Raw genomic sequence first — 17,054 nt, 5'->3', positions numbered from 1 at the left:
GATTAGTCACACTTGATGTACAAGACATACAGAGAGTGGGACTATCCACCATCCTCACGAAAAATAACATTGTTCTGTGTTATATATATATATACGTATCTTTCAATTGATCTTTGTTCATGTAAAAGCCTGCTGTCTGCCGGCTCCCTGGGTGCAGACCCAGGACACCCTGACCCGTCACCATGTCTGGCCAAACCCATGAGCTGCTGGAGAAGAATCTCAGTGTCACAGTAATGTGATTAGGAGGTTACACCATGCTGTCTCTGTGTGTGTTTGTCATTTGATATTATGTTATTTTGTCTCATACCAAACATGTCTTTGCTTGTTTTCACCTTCAGTTTATGTGGAGTGCTCTTTTAAAGTCGCAGATGTTCATTTTACTGAAAATAAATTAAGCTACAGTACATTGCTTTGTTTTTTTAAATAATAATTTTATACATTTATTTTGACTTTTACTCAAGTTATTTTAATTCTACTGTGACTTCAGGATTATATTTTGGTGCGCTGTCCGCCGCAATGCTTTTGGTCTCGTGTACTTACAACAGCACACATGGTAAGTTATTTTTCAGAAATAAAAACATTTGTCCACGGCAACTGAAGGCAGCCTGACAGTGTTTCCCTGTTAATTGGATTTGTCAATGATCAGTCTGGGCTTTATTTCCGGGTTGTTTCATATGTCCTGTTGTTCGCCTCACTGCCCTGCCATCTTTTTTATCTTCATGCGTGAAGAAACTTTGCCTATCCTGAACTGTAGGCAGACATGCACACAAGGGATGGGTTAGGATTTGCAAATTGTCGAAATAATATAAAAAATTGAATAGTTTATGAGACTATTCGTCTTAATGATCAAACCGTTACCAGTGATTATCGAATAGTATTTTTGCTTGAAATACCCATCCCCAAAAGACACATACACACACATACTGTGCTGGAGGTAAACACAGTGATGTGTTGGTGTAGAGGTGTATGATTGGCTCTTTGTCAGCGCCTGGGACTGTGTGTTTGTCTGTATGTGTGTGTCAGTGTTTGTTTCAGGGTTGAACTGACGTTACATATTTAATATCCTTAACTCTGCAGATGCACATTAGACATATATATGTTGAAGATCTTTGGTGGTCAAACTCACATCTTAGCTTGCCTGAGTTGCTGGCAAATCGGAAAATTTGTAATGAAATAACTACATTTTCTCCTTCAGTCCTACGTGATCACACACAGAGACACACATAAACACTACGCTGTTTTCTTCCTGATAATTTAATTTGATGTCACAGAGGTCAAGATTATCTGGTTGTATCTCTCATTCTGTCTCTATCTCTCTCATAACACACATACTTGCAGGAGGGTGGGGGTTTGAACTTTTTATACTTGGCCTGAGCTTCTACATTTTTCAGTTTATTTCACTAAAAAGCACATTTCTGACTGATGACATTACAGACTCCAGTTCAGCATCTCATCACATTGCAACACCGTACATGTGTGGCGAAACAAGTGGCACATTGTTATTCCATTTTAAATACTCACAAAACTACAATTTGCAATCTAGCATAATCTGGCTCGGTAGGTGCAGTAATAATGTACACATTGGACGAGTGCAATGCAGATGCAGGAAGTAGTGTGCCCGATATGTAGAGAGGCGTAAAGTAAGGGTGTGTAGGTTTGGGTTAGTGGATCTGACTTTCATGCAAGACACCGGAGTCTCTCCCTAACCCTAACCATGTCTTAACCACACTGTTTACGATTTTCCATGAATAGGTTTTATTGGATGGTTTGGGAGAACTTGAAAAACTTGAAAAAGTTTTGCAGAATTGTAGTCACGTTTCGGTCTGATGTTAGGGTTGTGTTATCCATTTCTCTCTACTGTCTATTTGTAATCTCAATAAGTTTCAAACAATTTTGCCAAAGCATGGCAATCAAAACAAAGACAAATTTAGTTTCAAAACAACTTTAAACATTAATTGGTTGTCAGAATAGTTGCCAATTCAATTTCTGTTGAATGCCGATCGATCGATGAATAGTTTCAGCTCTACTCAGCAAGTGTAAGGATTGAGTCATTGGCAGTGTACTGGATTTGGCCCTATTTTGAAAAAAATGCCCATACATACATGCTACAGGAAAGGGTTGTGAGGTTTTGGGAGTATCATTTTAATGGCCGACACAGCTGGGTAGTATGTTGTATTTTCTTTCAGGTGCTGTACAGTTTTTGATCACTTTCGTATCCTTGTCATACTTTCAACACAACGGGTTAATGTGGCTCAAGCAGCATGCACAACAATTACTTTTAGAGAAAATCCTCAAACAGGGCCGAGATAATCTCTTTTTAATATCACAGTACGTTCACAGTCAGTTATATACAGTATAATAATATCACACATGCACATGTGCACGCACACATCTTAGGCCCCCGATAGTGTGACCTTATATTTGCTTAATGAGGAGCTTAGCGAGATGTGTGTGTGTGTGTGTTTGTGTTAGATGCACAGCAGTGAGTACAGCATGAGTGCATAACTCAGCAGTGCATAATTCTCCACTGTATTGTACTGTAGTGTCTGTAGAATGTCAAAGATAAATTCTTCAGCGGTGGAATCTGGTGCCAGACTTATGAGGATAGTTTGAGAGAAAACCATCAATCTTTATTGTCCGGATGTGAGAAAAAAACAAATTAAACAGCTGGTATTGTCTCCAAGATTGTCTTTTTTTATTTTTTTTTTACAAAAATAAAAACATTTGTCATCAGAATAGTGAAAAGGTGCTATAATAACATAAAGATTAAACATGTAAGTAAATAAGTAAATTTTGATTTTTACAGCATGTTTTTTTAACAATGGTCACAAAGTGCCTTACATCAACATCAGTGCAGAATAAAAAAACACACCAAGTAAAGCAAAGCACATACAAGAGAGAGAGAGAGAAAAAAATCTAAAAAACATACTAACATAACGCACTTGCAAACCCAGAAAGCATACAGAAATCGGTCACCATCCAGATCAATCATCATTATAGAAAAACCAACTTAAAGAAGTTGGTCCTCAGATGTTTTTGAAACAGTCAACAGACTCGGATGATCTAAGGGAGTGGAGAGATTTTTCCAAAGTCTTTTTAGGTTTATCACACATAGCCAACAGGTTTTGGTTGGATGACCTATGTGACGTGTAGGGGTTTAGTAGCTTGTAGATGGTGGCAGGGGCTAGGCCATGTAGTGTCTTATAAGTGATGAAGATAGTCTTAAAATCAATCTGAACTTCACTGGCAGCCAATGCAGCGAGGCTGAAATAGGAGTGACGTGATATGTATGGCCAGTTAAGATCAGAGCTGCTGTATTTTGTACAAGCTGAAAATTTGTCAAGGCAAGTTTTACCAAGGCAAGTATTTGACGAAGCATATACTGTCACACCGTCACACAGAGCCACTATTGCGACATTTCTTTGCAGGCTGCGAAGTAAACTTGCAGAAAGCCGACAATCAGTCCCGTGTGCCTGAGAAGTTGATCGATACAGCACAAACCGATCCCACCATGGTGTGAGCTGCTGGATGCATGTGAGGGAAGTCTGCCTCTCAGTTTATGTTTGGTGCATTATTCCTGTGTGTGTGTGTGTGTGTGTGTTTGCTGCAGTGCCCCTGCTGAAGGGCGAACAGTAAGGCCCTGGTCAGCATGATGTAGGTCTCCTGGGACGTCCTGGGGTTTTTGGATCAATACTTTTCCTCCTGCATCTCCCTGCCTCACCGTCCTCACCCCTCCTCACCCACTGGCTTGACTTTGGGCTATTTATGGTATCTCTATGGATTAACAAGACCCCAACAATCAATGGGCCAAACTTACTATCACTGTACCCTCCCTCCTCTTCTCGCTTTGTATCTCCTGCTTGTGTCAGCTCCTTTTCTCCTGGAAATCTTTTAGTCCTTGTAGTTTCTCTTGTTTTCCTGAAATATCCGAAACCATTAGGTGTGTACTGTCACAAACACGCCGTCCCACAAATAGAAGCAAATGCCCGGGGACTATCATTTCAAATGCAGTGCCATGTGATACTATCTTAAATGAGAATTGACACGGATGATGATCTTTTGCTGGTGATGTGCGAGTTTCTTTAGGTGTTTAGTGGATTCCTTTTGCACCCATTTGGTCGTTTTTGTAGCTCGCTATGACACCACTTTGGCAGAGTTGGCAGTAGACGGGAGTCTCAGTAGAAATTGTGTCGCCCACAATGCAATTTGTACAGCGCCTGTTCAGACCACATCTTAGCACCAGGAATGGTGTAATTGTGTTCTTTTTGTGGTTTTATATGGCAGTCACACCAACATCAAGCTCTACAGAATCAAATAAACCTCTTTTATAGATGTTGAGTTTGATTGCTTTGCTTTTCAACCAGTGTCTCACTGAATGCAGCCTTTTTTGTAAAAAACATGCACAAGTAAAATACATTTTATTGCACTACAAAGTTTGTTACATCTGCACATTTCATTGCTGTATAAATACAAGTTTTCCAGCTGTAGCCACATTACAAAGCACTATAGATACAGTATGATTAATTGATGACAACAAAACACTTGTTTTGAATCAGCTGAATTATAGAGTGACAGAAAATTCATCAGCAACTATTGACGTCATCAATTAATATTCAAGTTATTTTTCAAACAAAAATGCCATTTCAAGGTTTCAGCATCTCAGATATGAAGATTTTATGCTTTTAATTGTCTGTTATCATAGTAAACTGAATATTTGGGGGGGATTTAGAGTAAGATTAAGAGTTAGATTAAGTTATACTTAGTATTGTCTACATGAGAGATACATGATATATCATAATAAATACATATAATACAGGAGATACTTCACAGCAGCTCTATCCTGTAGACCAGATGTTATCCTCATATTCAGCGAACCAACATATCATATACCAGCAATCGACCGCACACACTCCCAGTCTGTATTTGATATGATTTGTAAACCATCTGTGGTCATTGTGGTTTGCTCCTCTCTTCAACAATAGCTCGGAGTCGAGCACAATGGCACCCTGACCCCCCATTTCCTTTAGTGGCAATCCTGATTAGCTAAGTGACAAGCTTCTCCCGTGCTATTGTTAATGTATTAGTGTCTTGAATCCCTGTGGAGGGCAGTAACTCCGCTCAGCTAATCATTTTGCGATGGTTATCATTCAGTTGCTCATTGTTGAAGGCTGATAGATGTTCTGGGTGTATGGAAGGAGAAGGAGAGAAGAAAGAAATACACTGAGTGAGACACAAAAGGATGAGGTAGGATGAGGATTGAAGCGGGAGCAATGGGGAAGGTTTTTGTGATTGAGACATTTCCAAACATTTTTTTTAAATCTATCTATCTATCTATCTATCTATCTATCTATCTATCTATCTATCTATCTATCTATCTATCTATCCATCTGTCAATCCGTCCATCTGTCCAAATATTTGTTTAGGTGTATCTTCCAAAGTTTTTTTTTTCTCAGTTTTTCCACAGACAGCATTGCCTTGCTGAGTTGCAGTGCAGTGTTAGTAACAAAAAGAGGGAATACCTACTAAAAAAGGCTGACATGTGTTGCCCAAGGCTAACCCAATCAGAGGCCGATTAGGGCAGGTCCGGATTTTAAAAAATCGCCGCCTGCATAAATTAGCTTTGCGGCTAGCCGGCTTATCCTTACTCATAGCTCTTCTACTCTCACTTGTTTTAAGTCACTTCATTCCCCATGTTTTTATTTCAGCCAAACATTGTTAGAACAACAGAGTAGCTAATTCTGGTAGCAGGAGCAAAGAGTTTAAGGCACTATTTGAATGCTGCCTCTCTGCTCTCGCACAGTTTGCAAAAGCCCCGCCCTCGGTGAAACAGAGAAGAGGAGAGAATGGAAACTAGCGCGGTAGTAAATGACAGCACAATGCATTTTAGACTCTCACACTGGGCTGAGATAAAACGAGCGCGCATAAATTAATAAATAACATTCTAAACAGAACTTTACAGGTATTTGATTGTAGTACCGGGTGTGTGATTGGAGGGAGTGAAACTGCGATGACTCTGTACTGTGGTATGACAGTGTTGCTGTAACTCAGAGAATCAATAACCAGAGGATTCCATTTATGTGATGACTTCCCCTCTAAAGAAAACACCTGAGCTCCTTCCTTGTGCGTGTTGGTGTGTCAAGCTACTGTAACCTACTGCCCAGCATAGAAGTGCACATTGCACCCAATCAAAGGCTCATGGAGCTCTGCTGCACTGCTGGTCTGAGCGGGTCAAACTGTTGGAACTCGAATTGAATGTAAGCCTTACACAAAACACACAAAACAAAACAGGGCATCATTCTGTAAAAGACCCTTGTTAAATGGATCCGATTTAGTTTGGGTCCAGTGATTTTAATACCCACATACGGAACAAAAGTGGTCAATGTGCACTACTTATTTGCCAAATTATTTCAAGCCCTTGTAGAGTTTTTGTTATTTCTTCCATTTCTGACTCAAACCATGGTAGTAGAAATGCCCTGTCCACACTCGCACAGTAATACTCACCCACCTGGGAGCTGCAATAGTACGACCAGTCTGATTCGTTGACCACTGAGTAGCTCCACTGTTGTGACTGTTTGGGGCTTAAAGGCCGTGCTCGAGCACACCTAAGCCAAGGTAATAAAGGAGGAGCAAGTGCTGCTCTTTCACTCTACACACTTATCCCGAGTCACTTCCTCTTTGTTAAGCTCCAATTCCCAGTTTGCAGTTTGAAAGATAATGTCGGCAACGTTTTGAGCCTACCTGGATTTTCGACAAATATTACATTTTTGCTTTTAAGATTCATCCCTTCCAGGGATATTGATAATATGTCCGTGATTCTGCTGTTGATTGTGATTGTTACAGGTGTTTTTCTCTTAACTTCCAGCTGCATTCTGGGGCGACATCGCTTTAGACGAAGAGGACCTGCGCATGTTCCAGATTGACCGGACGATAGACCTCACACAGCACACACACATGCACACACACTCCCGGCAGGGGCACACGTCTGGTAAGTGGACTCAACATGTCACTCTCACTCAGTAATCATCATTTAATGATCTCTCTCATGTTTCCTGTGAAACTCTCTCTCTCATTACCCATCGGCTGCAGAGTAAAGCAGCGTGAATAGGAAGGAAGTAGACAGGGGCCACCTGATATCAGCATTGTTCGCGTTTTGATTCTTGGCTCTTGTGTGTGTCAGGTGGCCTGGAAGAACATGCAGTTTCTAAGAAGAGCGGATCTTTATATCTACTGCTTGATAGAATTCGCAGGTTTGGCTTCGGTAAGGACCCTAAACTTTACTTCTCACTCTAATGATGGAGGTTTTAAATGTTTTTGCCAAGAAACTACAAAGCCCATATCCTTTACCTTACTACTGACGTACCATAATGGCATCCTAGATCTTCTGGTTTCCATATATTTCCATACAGTATGAAAGCCAACTTTTCCGCAAAGCTTGGAGCTTTGATTCAACTTCTAAAATCCAGCTGTCTGAAACACTTTGAACACACTACGACTAAGATTTTCGAATGCAAGTTAATAAAATGTTCACAATGTCAAGCAAGTTTAAAATATCTGTAAGTAAATTTTTTTGTCAAAGTGAAATAAATGGAACTAAATGAAGGTCCTTGCTTGGATCAGTACTGAACAGAAAGTGTTTTTCTCAGCCTTCAGCTGCAATTAAAGATGGAGGACATATTCATGTTTAGGAATATATCAATACAATAATAAATAATAATGGGAGACCAAGCTAAAAAAACTTTTGCTGAACAAAATATTAGCCTTCTAATTTAGCTACCAGGTTTGTTGCAAAGTTTGATTGATCTACAGTTATTATTTTCACATTGTAGCCAGTATCCTTTTTGTAATTTTGGCTCATTATAGCAAGCGAGGAACATCCAAAAATATCAGCCACAACTTTCTCCCTCAAGAATCCTACACAAAGCAAAGCACCATGCTTTATTCTCCACTTTAATGTGAATACAGTTTATATCATGCAAACCGCTGGTCCTTTTAGACTTCTTTCAATGAAGAATCTCCTTTTTCACTGTTCTGACTCAGATTTGTTTGTGATGAGAAAGACGGGCACCTCTGAAGCACAATCACACCTGATGGAGGCTACAGGCTGAAATGCAGTTTCATAATAATGCGTTTTCAATACTTGTTTTCCTTCTTTATGCTCTTTGCAAAGAGCAAGTTGATGCACGATCAGATCCACAACTACAGAATGTTTGAGTTACCTTTTTTAGCACAACTCCGTAAACATTATAAACTTCTTAAAATTTGATGTTTAATAAAACAGTATATTGCGCAGCCAGAGCTATCTGACTTTTATTACCCTCTGATCTGAGAACAAACTCTGAAAGGTCACGTATAAAAAGAAAGAGTGTGATCCAATAATCTCACAGCACATTTATTAACTGATATTGATAATAATAGACCAGTCATTTATTCAGTTTGAACACACATAACAAGCACTTGTGGTAAAGGTAGATTTAACTGTTGTTTCTTGCTCGGTTAGACTATCTCCCCAAGAACTCCAGCAAGGGAGCTGCCACTCACAAGAGCCAAACTGGGAAAGGCTGGAAGACTGGGAACGTTGTGAAGAGCCGTATTCGTCGAGCGGCCACATCCCGAGCTGAGAGGATATGGCCTGGAGGAGTCATTCCCTACGTCATAGGAGGAAACTTCACTGGTAAGCAACTCTACTGGACCGATGCCTGTACGGTTCAACAGTAAATTACACACCGACGTGTGATTGTGTAAAAAGTAGGATGTGAAATGCGTGTGTTTCAGGTAGTCAGAGGGCCATGTTCAAGCAGGCCATGCGTCACTGGGAGAAACAGACATGCGTAACTTTCATTGAGAAGACAGATGAGGAAAGCTACATCGTGTTCACCTACAGACCCTGCGGGTGAGTAGGCTGAAACTCCGTGTGTGGTTGTGTATGAGTGTGTACCTAGAGTTCAGTAGTGACCTTGTCACAGCGAGAGACGATATGGTCACTCAACAATGGCTTCACTTTCCTTCCTGTCCTGCCGCTGTTTCCCCATCCCACCAATCACGCTGCTCACTCTATGTTTTTGTATGTTTGTGCAGTTTTTTTTGTTCGTACACTGCAGAAGTGCATTGTTCTGTCGAGTGGCAGCACGGTGGGGTCATAGTGTGTTTGTACAGAGTGGCTCGTAAGTTGTGAGGTTTTAGAACGGCTGAAATCAGAACCTTTTGGTTTGTCTCTCCAAGCTGTTGTTGTGGAGATTGTAGGAGTATGACATGTAGGATATTAACATGATACATTCATAAATCGATTAGTTGACTAAAAGTGAATGAACCAACAGGAATTGGAATAATTGAATAATTAGAGTTGTTTGTCAAGCAAAAGATTCCAGCATATTAAACATAGAAAATGCTTTTTTTTGTCATTTGTTATTGTGAATTAAATACTTTTAGGTTTTGACTTTTGGTTGGACAAAAGAACCAATTTAAAAACGTGTTATGTAATGTCAAGTTGTGTTATGGTTGCATCATTGTTTATCAAATGTCTTTTTGCATTCAGCAGCATTCAGACATTTTTAATATCTTTGGAAACCTTGATATCTTGGCTATAAGTTAACAAGGCTGGTAGCAAACCTCTCTGCTGTTTTGTTATTTCAGTATCGATATGGAAACTCAGTTGTTGTATTGTATAGCCTCTAGTATGATACCCAGAGCTACATTCTTTTCAGACTTCTGTGGACTGATCAATAATTGTAAGGCAAAGAGGAGTCTGCAGTAATCTGCATGCTGTTTCTTTGCCCTCAAATAAAATAATATTTAATGCCCGCTGAAGCTCTTGAACAATCAAAGTGTTGCACTGTTACGGTGCATGTTTTATCTGAACAAAGAAGCAGATTCTACTGTGTTTATCTTAATATTTCTTGTTTGGTCCAGCACAGTTACCCAAGACACAAAAACACAAGTCCATTTCAAATATATCAGATTTTTAAACGTCATTTAGATGACTGAAAGATCTGCATGTTAACAGATGATGCCATTTTTCTCCTGCTCTGGGATTGTCTGGCTGCATCAGAGATTAGACACTTTAATCTGATGTATAAATACCCTGCAGCTTGGATGTGTGACAGAAACAGACAGAGACAGAGAGTAATGCATTAAAAAAGTATTTTTTTACAACACAACCACAGTAAATTTGGTGCACCTGTTTTGTGTGAAGTGCTGATACTAGAGCTGCAAATGCTGGAAGAAAAGACTCTATATCTACTCCAGTGACTCCTGATCCTTACCCTGCAATCAGCTCTTTGGATAACTTTAATCAGATTTGTCAGCCTGGCACGGATGTCTCAGCTAACCAGAGAAAAAGATGTGTGTATGCTTTTTGTGTGTGTGTGTGTGTGTGTGTGTGTGTGTGTGTGTGTGTGTGTTTGTCCTGTAAGCAGAAAATATGTAAATTCTTACAGCTTATTCACATTTAGTTATGAAAGTGCAGCGTTATCGCAGCACTGTATCTAAATAAATCGCTTTCCTTCTGGTCGACGTAGTACGGGGCAGGAAATCCTGAAAAGACTGTGTGTGTGCCTTTGTGTGTGTGTGTGTGTGTGTGTGTGTGTTCATACAGCACTGCTGATGCTTTTGTTCAACTGCCAAATGTGTAGTAAATATCCTCTGACTGCCTCCCTGCCCTCAACTTCTTACTGGTCCTCACTAGGTGTTGTTCCTATGTGGGTCGTCGAGGCAACGGGCCCCAGGCTATCTCCATAGGCAAGAACTGTGACAAGTTCGGCATCGTTGTGCACGAACTGGGCCACGTCATCGGCTTCTGGCACGAGCACACGCGGCCTGACCGTGACGATCATGTGACCATCATCCGCGACAACATCCAACCAGGTGAGACTAAGGACCCACGATGCACCTGGGTCTCTTGTTAGAGTCATTCAGGGTTGTTTCTAGCTGCAGACAAGTGAGGACGTTTAGGGACAATGTGTGTGTGTGTGTGTGTGTTTGTGTGTGTGTGTGTGTGTGCGTGTGTGTGTGTGTTTATTTTTAAATTCACGCTAGTGTCCAACCCTGTGTGAGTGTGAATGAGGCTTTTAATGGCTGTGAAGTCACCTCAGCCCCCAGACACCTTTTCCTCCCACACACTCCTCTGCACCGCACCACAGTCTGACAGGTGTTAAATCAAATTACGCAGCAGTGAATCAGACCTGACACAAGTTTTTGTTTAACATACCAGAGCTCTGCACTACTCTGATCTGTGGGACTACAAGTATTTTGATAAATGCCCGAATCAATGCAGACTTAATCATTAAAATTATGCTTTGTGTGTTCAGGGTTGTGTAAAGAATATATTTGTGTATTATTTTATTGTTGCACTCTGTTTTGTTGATCAAACTAAAACCTTCTACCACTGCTGTCCTTCCGTGTGTGCGTAATGTGTGTGTATCTGTACATGCGGTTCGCAGGACAGGAGTATAACTTCCTCAAGATGGAGCCAGGGGAGGTCAACTCTCTCGGGGAGCCATATGATTTTGACAGCATCATGCACTACGCCAGGAACACCTTCTCACGGTAACCAGCAGCGCAATCTCATCTCTTGAGTCGTGTTAAATGTACAAAAGAGATTTTTACCAAGTTTAAAGTGAGTTACGTTTTTTAAACAGTGAGTTTTTGAATGTTTCTCTCTGTTGATGTTGTGTAGTGTAAGTGATGGCTCAGTGCAACATGTGAAAAATGAATATAGAAAGACTGCCACGCTTCCTTTTCCTGGGCACAGAGTGAATTGCAACCTACAAACAATTAAACATTAACTTCTCTTATAACCCCGCCTATTCCCTACTCAGCTCCAATTCACACATTATAAGAAAACACAAAACACAGCATGGTGGGGGGAGGGTAAGATCTGCTCTTTAGACACAAGTGATATAGTTTTGAGGGTACATGGCAGTGTGTCTTTTATTTGATTTCCTTGAAATCAGAACATAATATGTGCTAATTCCCTCTTCTCCTTCCTGAAGAGGGATGTTCCTCGACACCATCCTTCCATCCAGAGATGACAACGGAGTCCGGCCAGCTATTGGCCAGCGAACCAGGCTCAGTAAAGGAGACATTGCACAGGCAAGGAAGCTGTATAGATGTCCAGGTAAGTACTGATATATTTACTATGAGACCACAGTGTGTGTGTGTGTGAGTGTGTGTGTCATTCTAGCTCGGAAACAAAGCAAAACATGACCTCTGTTTATCTGCTCGCATCTTTGGTGTAAAAATGTCCCCGCCATTCTCCAAGGCACAGAGGTAAAGTTGAGTAATTTGTTTTTCCATGTGATGCTTCCCTCTCTGTTTTTTGGGTCTCACACACATCACACACACTCTTCCCATCAGTTCTTGCGCACAACTGTGTTGTTTGGGACGTCCCTCTGGTCACGGTTGCACGGTTCTTACGAGATCTGGATCTGCTCCCAAGCCGAGCTGTGCTGTAATGTCGCAACGGTTGTTGATTGCAAATGCTGCCATCCCTTTTTGGCCCCCACACACACACACACACACATCCCCAGGACAGGTTCACGCTTTAGGTCACACACAATGTACTGAGACAAACAGATGAAATAATATTTGTTGCCATTCTGTTTCATAGTGCTTTTGTATTCTGTATTTATTTATTTTGACAAATTTTGTTCTGGTAAAATCCAATTCATCTGACAACATGCAAGTATAGCATTTATTTTATTCGGTAATGTTAATAACTCCACATATATTACAGGATATGTGTCGTTCTACTAAATTCATTTTGATACTGGGGCGAGAACAAGACTGTGTTTGCGTGTCCCAGCTGGAAATATATACAACTTCAACCTTATAAGGTCATAAGTGATACCATATTCACTGACAGATGAACAGAGCCCCAGGGCATTGTGGGGGAAAACAGCATGCATGATGGGATAGGAGGGGCACATTTGGCTAACCTCCTTTTGAGAGGGAACAACGGCATTAAACTCAGAATGAAGGAGAAAGAGAGCAATATTGTCTTGAATCTTCCATGAATTCCCATCCAGCTGTAATAGTTCTCTTTTCTTGTCTATATTTTGATGAATTCAAAGTCTGTCAGTCTTGTTCACTTACAGTAAATGACTCTGTTTAATTCTGCTAAATTGTGACCAGTTAATGACTGTGGTCGGACCCCACATGTACACAAAAATAAACATACTGCAGACTCCAACATGCCAAACCGAAACAAGCCAAACATGAAACACGAGTTTGTTTGGGACGGTAATTTTATTTCCTTTACTGTTTTCCCAATCCGAAATACACATCTAACTGTTTCCATATGGACAGATCAGATGTTATAGAATGAGGCTTTTGTTTTGTCAAAAAAGTCTGTCGTATGTATATTTTGTTAATTAGCAGTACAAGATTGAGAATAATAATAGCTATGAGAGTTATGTGTTCTTAAGCAATGTACCAGTATTGGTACACAGCTGAAAGGATTACTCATAACAGCAGGACTCACCACGAAAATGTAACTCCATCTGTGTGTGTGTGTGTCTGTGTGTGTGTGTGTCTGTTGCAGCGTGCGGAGAGACGCTCCAAGAGTCAACGGGCAACTTCTCGTCTCCTGGTTACCCCAACGGATACCCTTCTTACACACACTGTGTCTGGAGAATATCTGTTACACCCGGAGAAAAGGTGCACACGCACACACACACACACACTCAGTAGCACCCTGCAGTGCAGTGAATGTTCATGAGACTGCTGACAGAATGATGATGTCCTCACAATAAAGGAACACTCTTCCGCCTCTCCTCGTCTGGTCTCCGAGGTTCAAGCGTCTGTATCAAATATGTTATAAATATTTACTTTCGTTCCTCCAGATTGTTCTTAACTTCACCACCATGGATCTGTATAAAAGCAGTCTGTGTTGGTACGACTACATTGAGGTTCGGGATGGATACTGGAGGAAAGCTCCACTGCTCGGTAAGATCAAGGGACAGTCAGCCAGAGGAGCACTGGTTACCTTTTCATAAACTGGCTTTTCTTATTCGCTTAGTCTTTCATTAGCTTTTTAATTCTGCTGAAATCACAAACTGAAATCCCCTCACATGATTGATGCTGTGACTGTAAAGCCACGTTCAGACTGACAATAGCACTATATAAAAATATATGTATGTGTTGTCATCATGTTTTTCTTTTTTGAGATTTCCTTTTTATTTAGAAAAGTTAATATTGCAGTATACAATTTATTTTGATATTTTCCAGTTTTTTTATATATACGTTAATATATGCACATACACAGAAAGAGGTAATTAAAAGTCCTCAGTATAAATTTCAGTCCTCAATCTTCTCTTCCAGGAGAATATATCCATGTGGACCCTTCCTTATATACTGGTTTACACTCATCTACACACACATACACATCTATATTCACCTTCATATCCACATGTATACAGCCTACATACAAGAAATGTGTCATGATCCGAAGCATACCACATCTTTTGTCAAACGTGGTGGAGGCTGTGTTATGGCATGGGCATGTATGGAACTGGGTCACTGGTGTTTATCGTTAATGTCACAGCTGATGAGTTTTGAGGTATTTCAGGCTAAAATATCTGCTCAGATTCAGCCAAATGCTGCAAAACTGATTGGGCGGCGCTTCACAGTGCAAATGGATAATGACCCAAAACATACTGGGAAAACAACCCAAGAGCTTCTCAAGGCAAAGAAATGGAATATTCTTCAATGGCCAAGTCAGTCACCTGATCTTAACCCAATTGAGCATGTTTGTCATTTACTTAAGATAAAACTGAAGGCAGAAAGCCCTACAAACAAGCAGCAGCTGAAGGAGGCTGCAGTAAAAGGCCTGGCAAAGCATCTCAAGGGAGGAAACTCAGCGTTTGGTGATGTCTATGGTGCCAGACTTCAGGCAATTATTGACTGCAAAGGATTTTCCTCCAAGTATTAAAAATGATCATTATATCCACAATTATGTTAGTTTGTCCAATTACTTCTCTGAAAATGTGGGGGACTGTGTGAAAATGGCTGTAATTCCAGTTAATGTGATATTTTTGTTATATCCATTGAATTAAAGCTAAAAGTCTACACGTCCAGCACATATTGACTGCTTCATTTCAAATCCATTGCGGCCATGTAAAGAGGCAAAATTTGAAAAATGGTGTCACAGTCCAAATACTTATGGCCCTGACTGTACCGATGTGTACTTCTACTTCAATCTGTCAGCATTTTGTTGTGGTTAACTTTCAGACATATGTCCAAGAGTCCAAGTTTAGGGGTATTTGAGTCTTAAATACTGTACTTATTCATGTTTTGTGAATGCCATTCCAATATAAACTCAGTTTGAGACTCCCAAAACATATGAGAATGATTTGCCTCCATTGAGCCACATTGTCTCCAGCACATCAAAGTCGTATTCTTGTGTTTTTCCTGGTGTGGGGTCTTAAATATCTTATAATATTTTTCAAGCAGTCTTCTCTCCAATTCATGGAGTTTCACATCACATTTCAAAGGCTATATTTCATCAACAATCATTGGACAGCACAAGTTATGATTGTGACATAGTTTGTTTTTATGTGTGTGTGTTTTTAACAGGCAGGTTTTGTGGAGATAAAGTTCCTGAAGTCTTGATCTCCACTGACAGCAGGATGTGGATTGAGTTTCGCAGCAGCAGCAACTGGGTGGGGAAAGGCTTCGCTGCCATTTATGAAGGTAACTCTTCTACCTTAGAAACATGTGTGTTCACATGAATAATTACGTATAAATACACAGATTTTAAACCCACTCCACATGATGAGGTGTCAAATTTAAAAAATGACTGACTTTTGTGAGAAGTTTGCCTTATTCATACCTACACGTGTTCAGGTGTTGTTGGCCTGTGCACTTAATGCTAATCTGTCCAGTGTCTCTCTCTCTCTCTCTCTCTCTCTCTCTCTCTCTCTCTGTCCATCTGTCTCTCCTGTGCAGCAATCTGTGGAGGGGAAATCACCAAGGACTCAGGACAGATTCAGTCCCCCAACTACCCTGATGACTACAGACCATCCAAAGAGTGTGTGTGGAGGATCACTGTGTCTGAGGGATACAACGTCGGGCTCAGCTTCCAGGCCTTCGAGGTGAGTCACTCCATGCGTGTGTGTGAGATCATCTTTGTGTGTGTGCTTCTCTCTCTGTCTTCCTCCTCCCCCTCCATGTGTGTGTGTGTTTGTGTGTGTGTGTGTGCTCAGGAATGTCTGGGTCAGATTTCACGCTCGTATAACTGCGAGGAAGTTAATAATGTTAGTGGTGCATGTGTTGCGTGTGAGTGTATAGAGCCACAGAGCCGTAAAAATGTCACTGTGCTAAAGGACTCAATCTGACCCAAACCTCATTTCCCTCTTGTAAGGTCAAAGTTCACAGGAGTGAAGATCAACCTCATTTTTCTTGAATGAAACTACACACATAAGACCGAGGTTTTAAGAAGATTACATTTTCCTTATGATACCAGATATTTGATGGTGACAGGATGGATGTTGATATTCACAGCAGTGTCGTGTATCTCACTCTGTGTGTGTGTGTGTGTGTGTGTGTGTGTGAACCTGCATGGATGTTTTCGCAGATTGAGAGGCACGACAGCTGCGCTTACGACTACCTGGAGGTTCGAGATGGTCCCCTGGAGACGAGCGCTCTGATTGGTCGATTTTGCGGCTACGACAAACCTGAAGACATGCGCTCCACCTCGCACACACTGTGGATGAAGTTCGTCTCAGACGGGACGGTTAACAAGGCCGGCTTTGCTGCTAACTTCTTCAAAGGTGTGTGTGTGCGCGGAGGTTGATTGTGTTTTCTCCCACGGCATTTCAGCAAGAGCATTCTTAATGTGTGTGCAAATAAATGTGCGCTGACGTGTGTGTTTTTCAGAGGAGGATGAGTGTGCCAAGCCAGACAATGGAGGATGTGAACAGAGGTGTGTAAACACTCTCGGCAGTTTCAAGTGTGCCTGTGATCCGGGCTACGAACTAGCTCCTGACAAGAAGAGCTGTGAAGGTAACTGTATGTGTGTGTGTGTGTGTGTGTGTGTGTGTGTGTGTGTGTGTGTGTGT

The 17,054-nt window shown here is 41.0% G+C and overlaps 1 protein-coding gene across 2 annotated transcripts in view; it reads left to right on the top strand.

The window, feature by feature from the left end:
• Nucleotides 1–17,054, top strand: part of tll1 (tolloid-like 1) — a 43,621-nt gene that overhangs the window by 9,935 nt on the left and 16,632 nt on the right. For both annotated transcript variants that reach the window (XM_031863297.1, XM_031863298.1), the window contains exons 2-14: nt 6,863–6,985; nt 7,178–7,258; nt 8,498–8,671; nt 8,773–8,890; nt 10,682–10,860; nt 11,436–11,541; nt 11,988–12,112; nt 13,538–13,653; nt 13,839–13,941; nt 15,571–15,687; nt 15,943–16,088; nt 16,571–16,766; nt 16,873–16,998. In XM_031863297.1, the coding sequence (XP_031719157.1) occupies nt 6,863–6,985; nt 7,178–7,258; nt 8,498–8,671; nt 8,773–8,890; nt 10,682–10,860; nt 11,436–11,541; nt 11,988–12,112; nt 13,538–13,653; nt 13,839–13,941; nt 15,571–15,687; nt 15,943–16,088; nt 16,571–16,766; nt 16,873–16,998 (1,710 nt within the window). The remainder of the gene's footprint in view (nt 1–6,862; nt 6,986–7,177; nt 7,259–8,497; nt 8,672–8,772; nt 8,891–10,681; nt 10,861–11,435; nt 11,542–11,987; nt 12,113–13,537; nt 13,654–13,838; nt 13,942–15,570; nt 15,688–15,942; nt 16,089–16,570; nt 16,767–16,872; nt 16,999–17,054) is intronic.

Source organism: Anarrhichthys ocellatus, unplaced genomic scaffold (genome assembly GCF_004355925.1).
Source record: "Anarrhichthys ocellatus isolate YVR2014 unplaced genomic scaffold, GSC_Weel_1.0 scaffold28, whole genome shotgun sequence".
Lineage (NCBI taxonomy): Eukaryota > Metazoa > Chordata > Actinopteri > Perciformes > Anarhichadidae > Anarrhichthys > Anarrhichthys ocellatus.
This window is presented reverse-complemented; position numbering and strand designations above follow the sequence as displayed.